This window comes from Girardinichthys multiradiatus, chromosome 7 (assembly GCF_021462225.1).
Source record: "Girardinichthys multiradiatus isolate DD_20200921_A chromosome 7, DD_fGirMul_XY1, whole genome shotgun sequence".
NCBI classification, from domain to species: Eukaryota; Metazoa; Chordata; class Actinopteri; order Cyprinodontiformes; family Goodeidae; genus Girardinichthys; species Girardinichthys multiradiatus.
The window spans coordinates 10381528-10399967 of NC_061800.1; the positions used below are offsets into that span (position 1 = coordinate 10381528).

Sequence of the window (18440 nt, forward strand, 5' to 3'; positions counted from 1 at the left end):
ATGGTCCTTTCCTTTTTCTTATTAAAATACAACACAAATAAAAAACAAATTCACTCTATACTTAAGCAAGTAAAGGAAGCATGGTCAAGGTCTTCAACGCGCTATAAATATAGCCATGTTCTCACCTTTAACCTACATTTTAAGTGTGAAAACGTTGAGGATTAGTATACAATTTAGATAGATAGATAGATAGATAGATAGATAGATAGATAGATAGATAGATAGATAGATAGATAGATAGATAGATAGATAGATAGATAGATAGATAGATAGATAGATAGATAGATAGATAGATAGATAGATAGATAGATAGATAGATAGATAGATAGATAGATAGATAGATAGATAGATAGATAGATAGATAGATAGATAGATAGATAGATAGGTGTCAGGCACTTCACCACTTTAGACCAGTCCCCCCCCCTTACATCAAAGTTAGCAGAAAAACTAATTCCCACCAGCTCTAATGAACCCAATAAGCCGCATTTTGGGCTTGTAACAACTGCATACCTCCCTGTACATTATGCTTTAGAAAAACATTAGCCCAATTAACAAAAATAAATTTGTGGTCTTCTTTAAAGCAGCATTCAATTATCCTTTCACCACATTGAAAAACTACCGTCTACCACATTGTTTTCAATGGAAGGGGATTAACACATAAACTATGAAAAACAAATGTTCAGAAAGGAGTCATTTAGTTTTAATCAGAAACCAGTCTAGTTTAAAGTTAACTAGTAATAATTAATAAGCCCATTAGTTTAATCATATATCATTCATTATCCATTGCAATTTATTTCATCACATTATTTTAGCATTCCCCATTACTGCAAATTTAGTAATGCCTTTTAAAGAGCCTGATCAAAATTTGTGTCCAAATTCCCATTGCACTCTGATCGGTTAATTTATACTGCAAGCTTTAATTCATTCTTTCATTCATGACATTTACTTAATTTACCAACCTCACATAATTAATCAGTTATCAAGTTATTCAATAAAGTATTCATACTTTCAATCAAGTCTTCTGTCTCTTTTACGTATTTGTCATTAAGGCACAGAAATCTTTGTAAAGAATATCAGCCCAGAAGGCAGTCCTCATCTTTCATCATGGGTCATTCTCGGTCACACATGTTACTCCTGTTAGCCTGGTCACAGCTTCCTCCTTCTCGTACTCATGCAATAAGGAGTCGATACCTGAGCCATTGACATCTGATTGGCGGTTGGAACTCCCAATCCTCTTGCATCCAGGGAGCCCACAGCTGTATCTATGCACCTAAGGACAAGAGCTCAAATACATGGTTCACAACAGTATTCACTGACTGCAATCAATACAGTCACAATAATTGATAAAGTGAATATACTCACCAATAGGTTTCCCTATTTTCCAAACCATATCTCGAACATATTTGTTCATCAATTCCTGAGTATAATTTTAATTCAATGGATAGTGATATAAATCCTATTAGGGCCTTCATGAGGGGTCAATCAGGAATAAAAGAACAATAAGCCTCTCCAGTAATACTACACACCCCTCCATCTTTTTGCTAGGATCATATCCAGAGCTATTCTGTTTTGATAAGAAACTAAGGAGGCGGCTGAGAGTTGTCCGTGCACAAGATGTCCCCACCAAACACATGCATTGTTGTCTTCATACCCTCAGTGTTTATCAGTAGACCATGTGTCACCATTGTGGTGTCTATCTGATAGGGTGTGTAATGGCAGGTGTCCAGTCCTTAGTCTAAGTGTTGCTGCAGCTTTCTAATCAACCGGGTATCAAACCTTTGTCAAACTGTAGGTCATTTGTCCTTGTAATCAACATCAATGAAGATTCTTATCCACATCCTAACAAAAGTAAAAACATCAGAATATATACTTCATCATTATAATGTGATTGGGAAAACTCATCTATAAGTAATAATAAGAAAGGTTATTCCTAACGATTAGGAGTCTGAATCCTGCATTTTGACTTTAATATCTGCCCAATCTTCCATTAAAGCTTTTTCAACCTCGGATTGTTCCTAATTGTCCAGAGCAATGACAGAAGTACACAGATGCTTCTGGTTTTTCGGACTACTGCTTTGGGTAATTTACCGAGTGAATATTTACACAAACATCAAAAATAACATAACACTACTTGGTTTGGTCCAACAACCTGTATTTATGAGGTTTTATTTAGCTTCATGTACGCTATGTTCCAACACATGTAATCATTAATTTGTTTACTCAATATTACAGGACCAAATATATTTTAGAGTGATTAAAACAGTGAATGCTGATCCCAATCTTTACTTGAACAGAACATTTATTTCATCAGCAAAATGAGTCAAGCTTTAATCACATACAAAATAGTAAATAATCAATGATTTCATAAAATTTCTCATTTTGTACTCCATGCAAAGATAGATTCTTTTCATAAAATAATGTAGTGGAAGAGAGTCCACAAGGTGAAATAATCCATACAGTATCAAAATTTACACTATTTATACTTTTTAAATTATTTTATGAACATAAACCATGAGCTTCTTACTTTGATAGACAGAGAACTACAAATATAACTAGGTACTAAAAAGTTTATTGAAAAAATTTTTTATTTACAAGTATTTACAAGCTTATTTACATGTTGTATGTTATGTTTGGCCTTTCCGTACTACACACACACAAGTTATGACATGACAACAATCAGAGTTATGCAACACAAAAGGTCAGCGAATCAGAGTAGACGGGCCATTAAACAGTCAGTTTGAGTCCGGGTTTGTCTGCAGGATGACATTAAGACAACTAAATAACAAAAGCATCAACACTGTCTTATTTGAGGCAATCAGTCGCTACTGGGTGCTGTTTGCTTAATTTAACCAAAACACTGCGAAACTTATAGCTTGACTGTAACAAAACATTGGAGAACAAGGCCGCTCTGACTCTACAGGATTGTAAGGATGGAAGAAGATGGTCCGCTTCCCAACACAAACTAAAACATCAATCCTCAGTTTGGCTGAATTCAGAGAAAAACAACTTGGCAAACTGCATCTAGTTAACAGCCAAAGTAAACCCGGGACCGCGAAGCTGAAAGCAAGATTTCTACAACAAAGAAATTGTTGATCTACTTCTATTAAATGTCCCTGCAATAGAGTTTTTGCCACTTGCAATGAGACAATAAAAGACCAAGCCATCCAACATGTTGTTGACTGGAGAAAAAAACTAACTGCTGACTGGAGTTTCTGTACTTCCTGATTGACTTATTTTGCTTATGTGGACACGTGTGCAGGTTAGAGTCACATTTGTGAGAGTTCAATTTTCCTCTTAAAAAGAATTCTTAATTCAACTACCGTATTAGAACGGCTGAAGGAAGGAGTCGGCGTGTTGCCATGCAGACCATCCCGATTGAAAATGCTGTGGCAGGTTCTAAAGAGAGAGGTGCACAACCAGAGTTCTGCAAACCTCGACAGAGTCAGGACAAACTGGAAAGAAGAAAACTACTGACGTACTATGCTGCGTAAGTGGTTCTAAAAGTTACTTATTTTCAAAGTTTATTTCTCTTCATCTTTGCTATTTAAATAAATACCAGAGTAGATTCTGATGCAGTTTAGTGTACCTCAGGTGTATACAATCTTAGAACATTTTAGAAAAGAGGTGCTCATCTTTTTCTCATGACTGTAAATATAGTCTCTAGTGACAGAGTACGAGACAGTTATTCCCAACTGAACACTAGATGGCAAAGTGCCTCCTACCTGGTTTTACACTTCTATTCATTTCATTAAGAACAAAAATATTACTTAGTTTTTTGAATTGTTTGACAGTTTGAATGATCAGGGACACAAATAGAGACCTTTCCACATTAAAAAACACAATTCTGATTTGACCTAGTCACAACTGAATTTGAGTACTAATCTTCTTTTAAAAACTGTTCAGTAGAGGGCCTTTTACAGTTTATACAAGCTCTGACCTCACTATTGGTAATAACTGATGCATGATGCAGCAGAGAAAGTCTGTTAACCGTACACAGCTTAAATGATCAGTAACAATGTCAGATCAGCCAGCTGAAATCCAATGAATCCTGTTTGGAGACATACAATGCCTATACTTCTGGAGTAAAAAGTACTTCATGTAAACTAAAACCAGTATAACTGTGTCCATACAAACTACGAGTTAAAGGTTTTAACTGAGCAAAAACATTTGGTTTGTAGATGTTCACAGCATGTCAATGAAAGGAAGTGATACTTCATAACCTTATCTTTACATAAACGATTCACACATTAGGTCAGGTTTTAATGAACCTCATGATGTGAAAATATGCGTTCAAATGTTGCCTAACAATGCGCGCACACACACACACACACACAGAGTTCCTGTCGTTCAGTCTGAGTCGCTGCTGCTGCTGGACGAGTCTGTCGACATGGCCTCAACTTCATCCTCGTTCTCCTTGTTGTGACCAGGGGGCTCCAGACCAAAATCGTTACCATGGTGAGGAGGGAGCATTCCTACTGAGACGTCTGAGGGCTGCCAGGGGTAATGAGGCGTCAGCACATCTGAGGGGAAAGAAGAGGCCTTTTTTCATTTTCTGAAAAATAATGTGTGTTACTTAAAGAGATTTTCTCCATCGCTAAAGCATTTTGATGTTTCCCCTCCAGTGACCTTTAATTTCTACTGCAGAAAAATGGTTTGACATAAAAACTAGGAAAATATCTGTATGTCTCTTACTTATTTATAAACTGCAAGAAAACACTTCTGTGTAATTAAAGTATACGTGAAGAATTTGCCCAAAACATGTCAGAAATATTTATAATTTCCATCAAGGTAATGTGGTCAAAACTGCAGATGTCTAAAATGTCAATGAATCATACAAAAACAAATCAGCATCCGCCACTGGCCAAAACAACGCACAAGCCACAGAGACGGCTTTTCTGAACAGAAAAAAATGTGCCTGGCGGGGGCAGCATTACCCCCGAGTTACTGCTAGGCTGCTTTTAATGCCATTATAAGTAAAAGAAGAAAAACTCAACAGTAACTTCAGCAATGCGTCACTACATTCCTGACGTTAACCGGGGGGGGCAGAAAGCAAAAACCTTTCCGAAGTGGAGTAAAGGAGGAACTCAAACTTGAAAAGTGTTTTTAAACGAGAAATAGAGAAGAACTGACGATAGCAAGTTACACGACTGAGTTAAGATCCTGGTTGTTTCAACTGGGCAGCATGCACCCTCAAACAGCAAGACTTTATTTTAGGCACAAAAGATTTTAAAATGGAAGCTATCAAGGACCACAAATCTTCTAAATGCCACAAAGAGGTGACACGCATCATTCAAGGAACTCCAGAGAAAACGGCTACTATGAGGCATTGAGCAGCCTGAAAACAGTCCAGCATGAAAAGCTGAATGTACTGTTTTCAAGTGCTCACGACATCTGTAAAAAAGGAAGACCCTTCAGTGATTACGAACAGCTTTGCAAATAAGTAATGTGTTTACTATTGAACATTTCTCCTAATCAAGGCGAATGTTAAAAACAAAGAAAAATATTGGCTGGTAAACTATTTGAGTGGCTGATTAAAAATGTTGTCCACCAGCCAGTGGCTGATGGACAACATTTTAATTCCACCCCTGGTAGTTAACCTGTTAATATTTACTCATTTTGCCTGATTCTAATAGCAGAACTGATCTCAAGTGTTTCCTGTGTAAAGAAAAGTGTTGGTTCCTTTATCTTAAACTGACCTGGTAACCTTCCTGCAGCCAGAGCGTCGCCTGGCAGATGTCCGTTCATTCCGTTGGATGACAGGTTAGCCATGTGTCCGAGCATCCCACTGCGCATCTCCAGGTCAGTAGGATAAGGTCTGCGGGGATCACCTGAGGGCAACATTCTAGTAAACAACTGGAGAAGCATAACCCAATATCTTCTGTCAGCTAGCAGGCACCAAAGTGCCTCTGGCTCTTACCTGGCACCCAGTTAAGAGGAGCACACACAGCATTACTGGCGCTGATTCTGTGAGCGTACTTGATTATTTCTTCAGAAGATATACTTCCTGCAGAGAACCAAGGAGTATGAAGGGTTCATGCAGAAGCAGCCAGGAAAAAAACAAAGATCAACATGCCAAAAGTTCACTATGAGCTGCGTTTGCTCACCTTTTCTAGCCTTGTCAATGGATTTGAGTTTCTCTTTGGCCTGGTAGACAGCCGTGGCCTTGGAGGGACAAAGGGGAACCAGTTTACATGAACAGCACCAGACTTATTCATATGTAAAATAGTCTGCATGTATAATGCTCATTTTGTAGTCAGGAAATTGTGCTGCATTATCAGCAATACAAATAAATATGTAGTAGATCTTGCTAACGTCCAGCTGTGAAATGACTTTGTTCTGCAACGGTCTCAGAGCTTTTAGAAATTGAGGAGCAGCATGAACGGTCACTCTCTGTGCCACTATACTATTAGAATTATTATTTTTATTATTAAGAAAGTAAGAACAATATAATAGCACAGAAGTTCTCCCCACCAGGATGTGTTCAGCTTCCTTCAGCTGTTTCTGCAGCTGCTGGATGTCACTGTCTCTCTTCTCCACCTCTTTCTCCAGCAGCTGCATCTCCTGATGAACCTTCCCCTGCTGCTGTGCCACCTCCATCAGCTCCTGGAACTCCTTGTCTCTCTGCACAAGCAGCTCCAAGATCTGAGGACAAAACATACCATCCTTAATTATTTACAGAGGAAATATGTCAATACAGTGCTGAACAATAGACACAATGTGGTCCCATTATCAGATCTGATCCTTAAAGCACTTCAACAAAAGGTTAAAGGGATTCAAACCGACCAACAGGGCACAGGGCAATTTGGACAAAAACTGAAGTTAATCTCATATATAAGAAAATGATAAAAGTGGGCCAAAAAGCAGCAACCGTCAAGGGACACGACGGAAAAAAATTGTTGAAAAGAGAAACAGTCTGGGGTGCCGTGTCAGCTGCTGGTGTTGGTCCACTGTGTTTTATCAAGGGCAGGGTCAATGCAGCTAGCTATCAGGAGATTTTGGAGCACTTCATGCTTCCATCTGCTGAAAAGCTTTATGGAGATGAAGATTTCATTTTTCAGCACGACCTGGCACCTGCTCACAGTGCCAAAACCACTGGTAAATGGTTTACTGACCATGGTATCACTGTGCTCAATTGGCCTGCCAACTCTCCTGACCTGAACCCCATAGAGAATCTGTGGGATATTGTGAAGAGAACGTTGAGAGACTCAAGACCCAACACTCTGGATGAGCTAAAGGCCGCTATCGAAGCATCCTGGGCCTCCATAAGACCTCAGCAGTGCCACAGGCTGATTGCCTCCATGCCACGCCGCATTGAAGCAGTCATTTCTGCAAAAGGATTCCCGACCAAGTATTGAGTGCATAATTGTACATGATTATTTGAAGGTTGACGTTTTTTGTATTAAAAACACTTTTCTTTTATTGGTCGGATGAAATATGCTAATTTTGTGAGATAGGAATTTTGGGTTTTCATGAGCTGTATGCCAAAATCATCCGTATTAAGACAATAAAAGACCTGAAATATTTCAGTTAGTGTGCAATTAATCTAAAATATATGAATGTTAAATTTTCATCATGACATTATGGAAAATAATTAACTTTATCACAATATGCTAATATTTTGAGAAGGACCTGTATATATATATATATAAATAAATATATACACTGCTCAAAAAAATAAAGCTAACACTCAGATAAAACATCCTAGATCTGAATGAATGAAATATTCTCATTGAATACTTTGTTCTGTACAAAGTTGAATGTGTTGACAACAAAATCACACAAAAATCATCAATGGAAATCAAATTTATTAACCAATGGAGGCCTGGATTTGGAGTCACACACAAAATTAAAGTGGAAAAACACACTACAGGCTGATCCAACTTTGATGTAATGTCCTTAAAACAAGTCAAAATGAGGCTCAGTATTGTGTATGACCTCCACGTGCCTCTATGACCTCCCTACAACGCCTGGGCATGCTCCTGATGAGACGGTGGATGGTCTCCTGAGGGATTTCCTCCCAGACCTGGACTAAAGCATCCCCCAACTCATGGACAGTCTGTGGTGCAACGTGACGTTGGTGGATGGAGCGAGACATGATGTCCCAGATGTGCTCAATCGGATTCAGGTCTGGGGCCGTGCAGCCCTCCAAAGAAATGCCACCCCACACCATTACTGACCCACTGTCAAACCGGTCATGCTGAAGGATGTTGCAGGCAGCAGATCGCTCTCCTACGGCCTCCTCCACGTCTCCTGGTGTACTGGTCTGTCTCCTGGTAGCGCCTCCAGGCTCTGGACGCTACACTGACAGACACAGCAAACCCTCTTGCCACAGCTCGCATTGATGTTCCATCCTGGATGAGCTGCACTACCTGAGCCACTTGTGTGGGTTGTAGAGTCCGTCTCATGCTACCACGAGTGTGAAAGCACCACCAACATTCAAAAGTGACCAAAACATCAGCCAGAAAGCATAGGTACTGAGAAGTGGTCTGTGGTCCCCACCTGCAGAACCACTCCTTTATTGAGTGTCTTGCTAATCGCCAAAGATTTCCCCCTGTTGTCTATTCCATTTGCAGTTTTATTTCACAGAAGTTTGATTTACTTGGAGTTATATTGTGTTGTTTAAGTGTTCCCTTTATTTTTTTGAGCAGTGTATATATACACATATACCACCAGTACTACTACTATTAATAATAATAGGGATGTTGATGGATGCATTTTGCACTCTTAGTGAATGAGTGACTAATGGTGGTACGATTAAACACAATAATCCTGGTGCTAGATGTTCATTACATCTCTGGCTATAACAAATGAAAAGATGATTCAACAATGTAACACATAATGGCAAATAACAGCTGTCCTCTGATATATTACCGCTTTATCACCGCTGGTGTTTAGTCAAAAGTAACCAGGAAGTTCTTACTGTATTCACAAACGCTGATCTGTAACTTTTGGGCTGTTTATTAGGTCGCCATTTTATTTTTACTTTAAACATTTTATTGTTAAAAAAAAGGTTACATATTTGAACAAAATAAAAAAGCAGGTCTGATCTTATTTATAGTTCTTATCTGGAAAGAGAATCGGTAGATTTACAAACTCTTTGGCATCTTTAATATTTACTCCTATTACGCTCCTAACGTATCTATCTTGTGTGTTATTGTAGTCCTCATTTAAAAACACATCAGCCAGACTCGTTTTGTTTTTTTGGAGGCCAAACCCCGGATCATCACTGACCCCAGACCTGCTCTTGTCTCCCTGCACCAGTGTTGCCAGGTGTACGATAATTATCGTATTTGTACGACAATTTTGCTCTCTGTACGGTCAATATTCCTAAAATAGGCCAAATGTACGATTATTTGACCATTCCGTGAATGTGTGGTTGTAATCAGTTGTCATCAGCCTATCGTCAAAGTCTGTCGGGAGTTTTTTTTTTTTTGTGAACCTTGAAGGCATCTGTGTCCGGATCCGGAAACAGATGCTGGAAATTCCAGCCAATCGTGCTTTTCTAAATGTGACCTACAAGTGACGTGAATGCGTTGGAATCAGAACAACGGCCATGATTGGCTGAATAGTCCACTGCGCCCGCCCATGATTGAGGAAAAGAAGAAGCAGCAGAGCCCGGCACTGTGGGGCTGCAGCTGATGATAAATCCATTCCGTACTGACGCCACAAAGCTGCGAGTGTCTGTTAGACGCTATTCAACACATCAACAGACTTGTTATTTTGGTTATGACGAGTGTACGATAATTTCCCTCAAAATACGATCATTTTATGTCTCTAGTACGATAATCCTACATTTCTCACCTGGCAACACTGCCCTGCACACCCTCCCAGTCACAGATGTGGAAAGCACGGACTTGCTCCTGTGAGTTTCTGTTACCTGTGTGTCTTCTCCAGGCTGAGGGAGTTTCTGACCTCTGGACAGAGCCAACATCTCTATCAGCTCCCTGAAATAAAAACGAAAACAGGCTAATCAACCAAGAGCAAGCAGACCTCAGCACACACCAGCAGTAATTTATTCGTCACATTTACAAAGCTATGGACACAGTATTATAAAGCAGTGTTAAAACGGCGAGAAATGACTAAAATGTTATTTTATTCACTTCTAAAATAGAAATCCCGGTATAGCTGGGTCTGACTTGCCAAGCAAACACCATTCAGCAGTTTCCACCGTTTTAAAGGGAATGAAAAAAACAACCCAGAAGAAAACAAAAGAACAACTATAAGAAATTAAAATTTACCGAGATAAAACCTCTAAGTCGTCCAGCACAGACAGCAGACGCTCCTTCGTTGATTTCTCTGTTAGCGTCGCCATGTTTGCCTCCCTCTCGGCGATTACAGGATGTGACGTCGCCAACTCTACTTCTTTCTCTTCGTCTTGCTCAGTTGATGCCATCTTAAGGTAATAATGAGGTATTACAGAAAACAGTTCTTCACTCTCGCCGGTTCAGGGACAACCTGCTATGGAAGCAACGGTGCAGTTATGGTTGAAGGTTTAGCAAAAGACACCAAGGATGTGTTTTTTCTTTATTTTTCTGGCTTTAGCATTCAACACGTTTTAGTGTTAAAACGGAAGAACAAATGCAATCCATTTACAGGCTTCAAACAGTTTCAGTGTTGATCCTTCTTTTTCATAACTTGTGCAGTCTTTTCTGACAGTGAGTAGGACCTTCAGGACCAAATTGAGATTCTTATTGTGTCCAATCCCTGTCTTATTAGGGCTTAGAGATTATCACAATTTCTTGGCTTCTGTTTATCCACCTGCTTTTTGAGAATTGGCAATTGGTTCTCAATTTGTGTATGATCTTGGAAATTTGGTGGCCAGGGACATTTCACCCTATCATGCTGGAAAATACACAAATAATCACCCAATCCTGCCTTGGAAGAAGTGGTTCTTTTGATCCCAGTCTTTATCCTTAGAAATGTTCTTGGGTTTTGAATTTTGAGAAAGCCCACTCCATTTGATGAGAAGCAACCCCACACATGGGCTGTATCAGGATGCTCCTCTGCTGGCACCACACAGGACTCATGGCAGCTTTCACCTTTTCTTTTCTAGACAAATTATTCTGCAAATGTCCCAAACAAGCAGAAGGAGCACTCACTTTGAACTAGTCCTATGCTGCTGTTTATCCGCGCATTTCCCATAGAGGTTAGGTCCATTCTAATGCTATCCTTTCACTGTAAGGGGGTTCTATGTTGCCCTTCTTGTTACGAGGGCCGATGCCCAAAACCTTTTGCCTCCCTTTGTATTCAGACGCACTCACACCCATTTTGTGCCAAAGTTGACCAAGCTCTGCACTGGTGGTGACAAGCCTTGGTAGTGCATTTTTCAGGAGGAAAACTTGCTATTCATCTTGGATGTCTTGAAGCTTTCTTAACTGCAGCTGAATTTCTCACCTCAATATTCCTCATGATCTAGAAAGCTGTTTTTACAGCTGCAATATTCCCAGCAGCTGTTCCCCTACATCTGAGATCATTTAAATGCTAAGTGATGTTGGCTGCACACCTTTGTTTCAGGTAATGATTTCTAACACAAGAAGATGATTTCAAGCACATCTGTCCCTCTTTCATAGCAGTCTGCTAACAGGATTGGTAGAGGAATTTCAGCTAGACTGTTTAACAGCTCCACCTGTGCTGATGATATTTCTACAATGAAATAAAGTTAGATGATAATTTTGTGTTAGAACAAAAATACAAATAAATAGGGTTTTGATATAAATGAGCTTTTTAAGATGAATCTTTTTTTTCACAATGAATTAATAGTTGTCTGATCAATCTGCACAGTATTCTAAAACAAAATATGAACTGTAACCACAAAAACTGAAACTGAGAATTTGGAAAAACTCATTTGTTAGTTCTTAGGTTCTTTAAAACTTGACACCCCCTTCCTTTAAAGGAGATGTTGTAATCATTTAGAAACTAAGAACACTATTATTGCAGCTCCTACAACAGAAATCTGGTTTACATTTCTGTTGAACAAACGATTTCAGTTGCTCAATAGTATTTAGTCATCATTATCTGAGTCTCCTCTTTTCGACGGTCATACATGTGGGAAACAGATCTGGACTGCAAGGAAATCAGACCGACAATGACCGTAGACTTGGTCATTGTCATTGGAGCCACATCTTAGCAAGTCAAATGAGACTGTGTTCTGCTGACATATATACACACTGCCAGGGAATAGCCACTGCATTGGTGATGTGCGTGTTTGTGAGTACGGTTGGGTGAATGTGGCTCTAGCAAAAAGCTCTTTGAGTGGTCGGTATGACTGGAAAGGAGCTATATAGGTTCAGTCTATTTAACATATTACCAGAATTGCTATATACTCCTGATCAAAATCTAAAGATCAGTTGAAAACTGAGCGTTCAAAATAAAAAAAAAGAAAGAGGAACAAGGCAAATAACTGTTAAATGGTAAATTATTGAAAACCGCTTTAAATTCAAACAGGCTGTTTATTGGATGATCAGTGTTGTCCAAAGTGTGTCCCTGGGCCCATTTGCAGCCTCTAGGCTGATTTTGCCCCCGACTGCAACAGAATGATGCAAATTTGACCCACCAGCACAGATGGTTTATGCAGATGGACACTTTTGATTTTTAATAAGGGCAAAATTGAAATCTTCTTATGACATAACATGTAAGGTACAGCATAAAGTACTTGTCTATTAAAAGCCACGGTTTTTAAACTCCCTTTCATTTAAGAGTAAGTAAGACCACATCTATCAGGTGACTTTTACTCAAAACCAGACTTTGGTTCACCCAGCTCTGGTTTTCATTTATTTCTTCAACTTAAACCTAAATACAACAAGCGTTTTCAAAGAAAGAGTGACCCAAATCTTGTTGTTATTGCTAGAACAGAGTAACATTTTTTCCAGTTGTTTTCAACCCAAAAGAATTGCGAATCGGTTGACTTTCTTTTAATAAGGCAAGCTTGCAAAATCCTTTGTAAGTTTTTGATCTGATTGATATAATTCACATATCCCTGTTCTACAAAAAATATCTGAAATTGTTTGTAGAGTTAAAATCGTGCATGCTTAGTTTATTGTTCCCCTCCTTGAACCACCACCTTAACGTGGTGGAGGGGTTTGAGTGCTCAAATGATCCTAGAGGCTATGTTGTCTGGGGCCTAAATGCCCCTGGTAGGGTCTCCCATGGCAAACAGGCTCTAGGTGATGGGTCAGACAAAGAGTGGTTCAAGAATCCCTCATGAAGAACAAAATATCGAGGCACGTGACGTCGCCCGGTACGGCGGAGCTGGGGTCCCACCCTGGAGCCAGGCCTGGGGTCGGGACTCGTCGGAGAGCGCCTGATGGCCGGGTTGCTCCTCGCGGGACCCGGCCGGGCCAAGCCCGAACGAGAGACGCGAGGCCATCCCCCAGTGGGCCCACCACCTGCAGGGGGAACCATGAGGGACCGGTGCAAAGAGGATTGGGTGGCGGACGAAGGTGGAGACCTCAGCGGCCCGATCCCCGGATGCTTAGGCTGGCTCTAGGGACGTGGAATGTCACCTCGCTGGGGGGGAAGGAGCCTGAGCTTGTGCGGGAGGTCGAGAGATATCGACTAGAAATAGACGGGCTCGCCTCTACGCACAGCGTGGGCTCTGGAACCCATCTCCTTGAGAGGGGTTGGACTCTCTTCTACTCTGGAGTGGCCCACGGGGAGAGGTGGCGGGCTGGTGTGGGTTTGCTTGTTGCCCCCCAGCTCAGCCGTCTCGTGTTGGGGTTTACCCCAGTGGATGAGAGGGTCGTATCCCTGCGCCTTCGGGTTGGGGAGAGGTCTCTGACTATCATTTCAGCCTACGGGCCGAGTGGTAGTGCAGAGTACCCGGCCTTCTTGGCGTCCCTGTCGGGGGTGCTGGATAGTGCCCCTCCCGGGGACTCCATTATTCTGCTGGGGGACTTCAACGCCCACGTGGGGAACGACAGTGACACTTGGAGAGGCGTGATCGGGAGGAATGGCCTCCCCGATCTGAATCCGAGTGGTGTTTTGTTATTGGACTTCTGTGCTAGACACGGATTGTCCATAACGAACACCATGTTCAAACATAAGGGTGTCCATCAGTGGACTTGGCACCAGGACACCCTAGGCAGGAGGTCGATGATTGACTTTGTTGTCGTATCATCAGACCTTCGGCCGCATGTTTTGGACACTCGGGTGAAGAGAGGGGCTGAGCTGTCCACTGATCATCACCTGGTGGTGAGTTGGATCCGCTGGAGGAGGAGAAAGCCGGACAGACTTGGCAGGCCCAAGCGCATAGTGAGGGTCTGCTGGGAACGCCTGGCAGAGCCCTCGGCCAGGGATGTATTCAACTCCGACCTCCGGGAGAGCTTCGACCAGATCCCGGGGGATGTTGGAGACATAGAGTCCGAGTGGACCATGTTCTCCGCATCTATTGTCGATGCTGCTGCCCGTAGCTGTGGCCGTAAGGTCTGCGGTGCCTGTCACGGCGGCAATCCCAGAACCCGGTGGTGGACACCGGCAGTAAGGGATGCTGTTAAGCTGAAGAAGGAGTCCTATCGGCTGTGGTTGGCTTGTGGGACTCCTGAGGCGGCTGACGGGTACCGTGAGGCCAAGCGTGCTGCGGCCCGCGCTGTGGCAGAGGCAAAAACTCGGGCCTGGGAGGAGTTCGGTGAGGCCATGGAGAAGGACTACCGGTTGGCCTCGAAGCGATTCTGGCAAACCGTCCGTTGCCTCGGGAGGGGGACGCAGTGCTTACCTCGACTGAGGACATTATCGGGCGGTGGAAGGAGTACTTCGAGGATCTCCTCAATCATGCCATCACGCATTCCGTGGTGGAAACAGAGGCTGGGGACTCGGGGTTGGACTCTTTCATCACCCAGGCTGAAGTCACCGAGGTGGTTAAAAAGCTCCGCGGTGGCAGGGCTTTGGGGGTGGATGAGATCCGCCCTGAGTACCTCAAGTCTCTGGATGTTGTAGGGCTGTCATGGTTGACACGTCTCTTCAACATTGCGTGGCGGTCGGGGACAGTGCCTCTGGACTTCATAAGAAGGGGGACCGGAGGGTGTGTTCCAACTACAGGGGGATCACACTCCTCAGCCTCCCTGGTAAGGCCTACGCCAGGGTATTGGAGAGGAGAGTCCAACCAATAGTCGAACCTCGGCTTCAGGAGGAGCAGTGTGGTCTTCGTCCCGGCCGTGGAACACTGGACCAGCTCTATACCCTCTACAGGGTGCTCGAGGGTTCATGGGAGTTTGCCCAACCGGTTCACATGTGTTTTGTGGACCTGGAGAAGGCATTCGACTGTGTCCCTCGTGATGCCCTGTGGGGGGTGCTCCAGGAGTATGGAATCAGGGGCCCTTTACTAGGGGCCATCCGGTCCCTGTACGAGCGGAGCAGGAGTTTGGTCCGCATTGCCGGCACTAAGTCGGACCTGTTCCCAGTGCATGTTGGACTCCGGCAGGGCTGCCCTTTGTCACCGGTCCTGTTCATAACTTTTATGGACAGGATTTCTAGACGCAGCCAAGGGCCGGAGGGGGTTGGGTTTGGGGACCAGTGGATTTCGTCTCTTCTTTTTGCAGATGACGTGGTCCTGCTGGCCCCCTCTAGCCAAGACCTACAGCATGCGCTGTGGCGGTTCGCAGCCGAGTGTGAAGCGGCTGAGATGAGGATCAGTTCCTCCAAGTCCGAGGCCATGGTACTCGACCGGAAAAGGGTGGCTTGTCCTCTTCAGGTTGGAGGGGAGTTCCTGCCTCAAGTGGAGGAGTTTAAGTATCTCGGGGTCTTGTTCACGAGTGAGGGAAGAATGGAGCGGGAGATCGTCAGACGGATCGGTGCGGCTGCCACAGTAATGGGGGCGCTGTGCCGGTCCGTTGTGGTGAAGAGAGAGCTGAGCCGAAAAGCAAAGCTCTCAATTTACTGGTCGGTCTACGTTCCTACCCTCACCTATGGCCATGAACTTTGGGTTATGACCGAAAGAACGAGATCCCGGATACAAGCGGCTGAAATGAGCTTCCTCCGTAGGGTGGCCAGGCACTCCCTTAGAGATAGGGTGAGGAGCTAGGCCATCCGGGAGGGTCTCGGAGTAGAGCCGCTGCTCCTCCACATCGAGAGGAGCCAGTTGAGGTGGCTCGGGTATCTATACCGGATGCCTCCTGGACGCCTTCCTCGGGAGGTGTTCCAGGCACGTCCCACCGGGAGGAGGCCCAGGGGACGGCCCAGGACACGCTGGAGGGACTATGTCTCTCGGCTGGCCTGGGAACGCCTTGGGCTCCCCCTGGAGGAACTGGAGGAGGTGTCTGGAGAGAGGGACGTCTGGGCGTCTCTGTTGAGTCTGCTGCCCCCGCGACCCGGTCCCGGATAAGCGGAAGACGACGAGTACGAGTACGAGTAGTTTATTGTTGAGGAAGAAAAAAAACCCATCATCACTATATAATTTTTTGTGATTTCAGTTTTCACAGATATATTTTTTGACTTGACAATTTTGGCCCATAGAACATTACCATAAAAACCCCAAAACAAAACTGAAGCTTAGAAAAAAATGACTCATCACTAAGTAGCCCCAATGTTCCTGTTGGTCACCTCAAAAATGTTTAAAGGCAGACAGAAAATAACATTAAAATCAGATTTATACACTGTTTTCGACTTTGTAGGAGGAACAGTTTTCAACTTTTTAATGATTGGCCTACTGTAGTGGTTTTGTCTCTAGCTCCATTTTCTTCTGCTTTCATGCTAAAGTTTTACTTACGACTTGGTTATGGTCCACCCGCACAATATATGAATCTTTTGGATTTCTCTCCCAGTCAGATCTTGATCAGAAGCATATATGTTTATTCAGTTTACCGGGCTGGAGTGGAACCTATCCTGACACAGGTGAGAGTGGTGGGCCATAGGTGGAGCAAGCTGCCAGCAGAGACACAGAGGCAGCTGTGCACACCTTGTCAACATACAGGAAACAATGAACCACTACATGTACTTGACAGACTAAAACTTTTCCGCTTCAGCCTCTCTAAAGTGCAAAGTAAGGTGACTCATAATAACCACAGATATTCCGTGCCATGCAGCAGCACTATTGAACAACTTCATTGAACAGATGCACTGGAAAAGCCTTTTTACTGCTTTATTGGATTGGAAATTTAGAGTTGGAGAAGCCTCCAATGAGCAGCCACTGGGACAAGCCAACTGGACATAGGTGGATTGATTTGGTGGACAATACGTTTTATTAGCAATTGCTCTGAAGCACTTTATTGTTTTTATGTCATTTGGCAAACCTGTTTATCCTACATTGCTCAGAGTGGAGTGCTTCTAAATGTGGTTGAGTTTACGTTCCAGAGGTCAGCCATCCAAAGCAACAGACCGGGGCAGCCGGCTGGAGTGGGTGGAGATAAGGGTCAGAGGTAAATTGTGACTGAAGGAGAGCTGCAAGAGTGAAAGCATGGTTTCTGTTGGTGAGACCTAAAAGGCTGCTTATCTCCAAATAGCAGGTTAGGTTCCCGCCACCGTATAGTGATAGACCCAGAAGAAAAGAGAGCAAGCTTGTAAATGAACCCAAATTACGCAGATAAACCGCCGATCCTGCTCCACATACGCATGCGCAGTGCCGAGTCTGTAAAGTTTTGTTTATGCTCGGCAGAAGATCATAATAAAGCTCGCATTTTAACAACCACATCAGGTCCGGATTGTGTAAATAAAAGCACAGCTAAAACAAAAAAAAGCACATGCAGGAGTAGCTTTCTTCGTAAAGGAAATGAAAAACACAACTTTGTGGGAACTTGTTCCACGCCCCCATTTATTATGTGTGTTAATCACTGTGATTTTAAATGTTGCTATGTGTGAGGAACGTTCTTCAAAAATAGTGTATATCAAATTTTTGTTACGATAATGTCAAGATGTTATTTAGAAATTAAAGTGAATTAAAATAGTATCAGTGTTCAGTCCTCAACTACTTGTTGGAGGCTACTGTACAGGTGACCTACACTGCCAAAATGAAAATAAAAGTTTATTAATTTAAAAATTAAACACAGTTATATTCTAATCAAACGGTGCTCTTTGTTCCTATATTTATAATTCATTTGCAGTTTCTCAGTGTTAATTGTTGAACATATAATTAGATTTTTTTTAAATAAACATTTTATAAATATATGTGTTTCTGCATTGTTTTCTTAATTCATTCTTCCACCTTTTTAATTGAAAGAGCTAATCAGTTTCTGTTTCTCATTAGCCTGCTTTCAGTTTATGTTTTAAAAGAGCTAAGAAAACGTTTGGAGACTTAACAAAGTTCACAGATTTGTTTCCCTTTCATTTGGCTTTTCTATGTTTTTTTTTTTATTTCCCCTTTCATTTTTGCTTTCTATCAAATACGGTTTGTTTTTCTTTGCTACTTGTACCCTCAATCATGTTTAATGACGACTTATGTGTTTAATAAGAGAAAAAAAAGTTACCTTTAAATTAAGTAAAAGTTTATTTCTTTTTGCAATTGCTTATTTTTT

At 42.5% G+C, this 18440-nt stretch overlaps 1 protein-coding gene across 1 annotated transcript; it reads right to left on the reverse strand.

Annotated features, from left to right (window-relative positions):
- Positions 1-2553: 2553 nt before the first annotated feature.
- Positions 2554-10378, reverse strand: med4 (mediator complex subunit 4). Its single transcript, XM_047369653.1, has 7 exons — positions 10239-10378; positions 9878-9944; positions 6472-6642; positions 6105-6162; positions 5918-6004; positions 5697-5828; positions 2554-4520 (listed from the first exon to the last, which is right to left on the reverse strand). Exons 1-7 carry the CDS (start codon positions 10310-10312, stop codon positions 4348-4350), a joined length of 762 nt encoding a protein of 253 aa, XP_047225609.1. The 5' UTR covers positions 10313-10378; the 3' UTR covers positions 2554-4347.
- Positions 10379-18440: the final 8062 nt, after the last annotated feature.

Excerpts from the sequence above, each read along its gene's own strand:
- med4 (XM_047369653.1), bottom strand. The coding sequence starts at position 10,312 with ATGGCGACGCTAACAGAGAAATCAACGAAGGAGCGTCTGCTGTCTGTG. Across the intron at positions 6,643-9,877 it reads AGCCTGGAGAAGACACACAG|ATCTTGGAGCTGCTTGTGCA; the intron begins GTAACAGAAACT and ends TTTTGTCCTCAG. Across the intron at positions 6,163-6,471 it reads AGGAAGCTGAACACATCCTG|GCCACGGCTGTCTACCAGGC; the intron begins GTGGGGAGAACT and ends TGTCCCTCCAAG.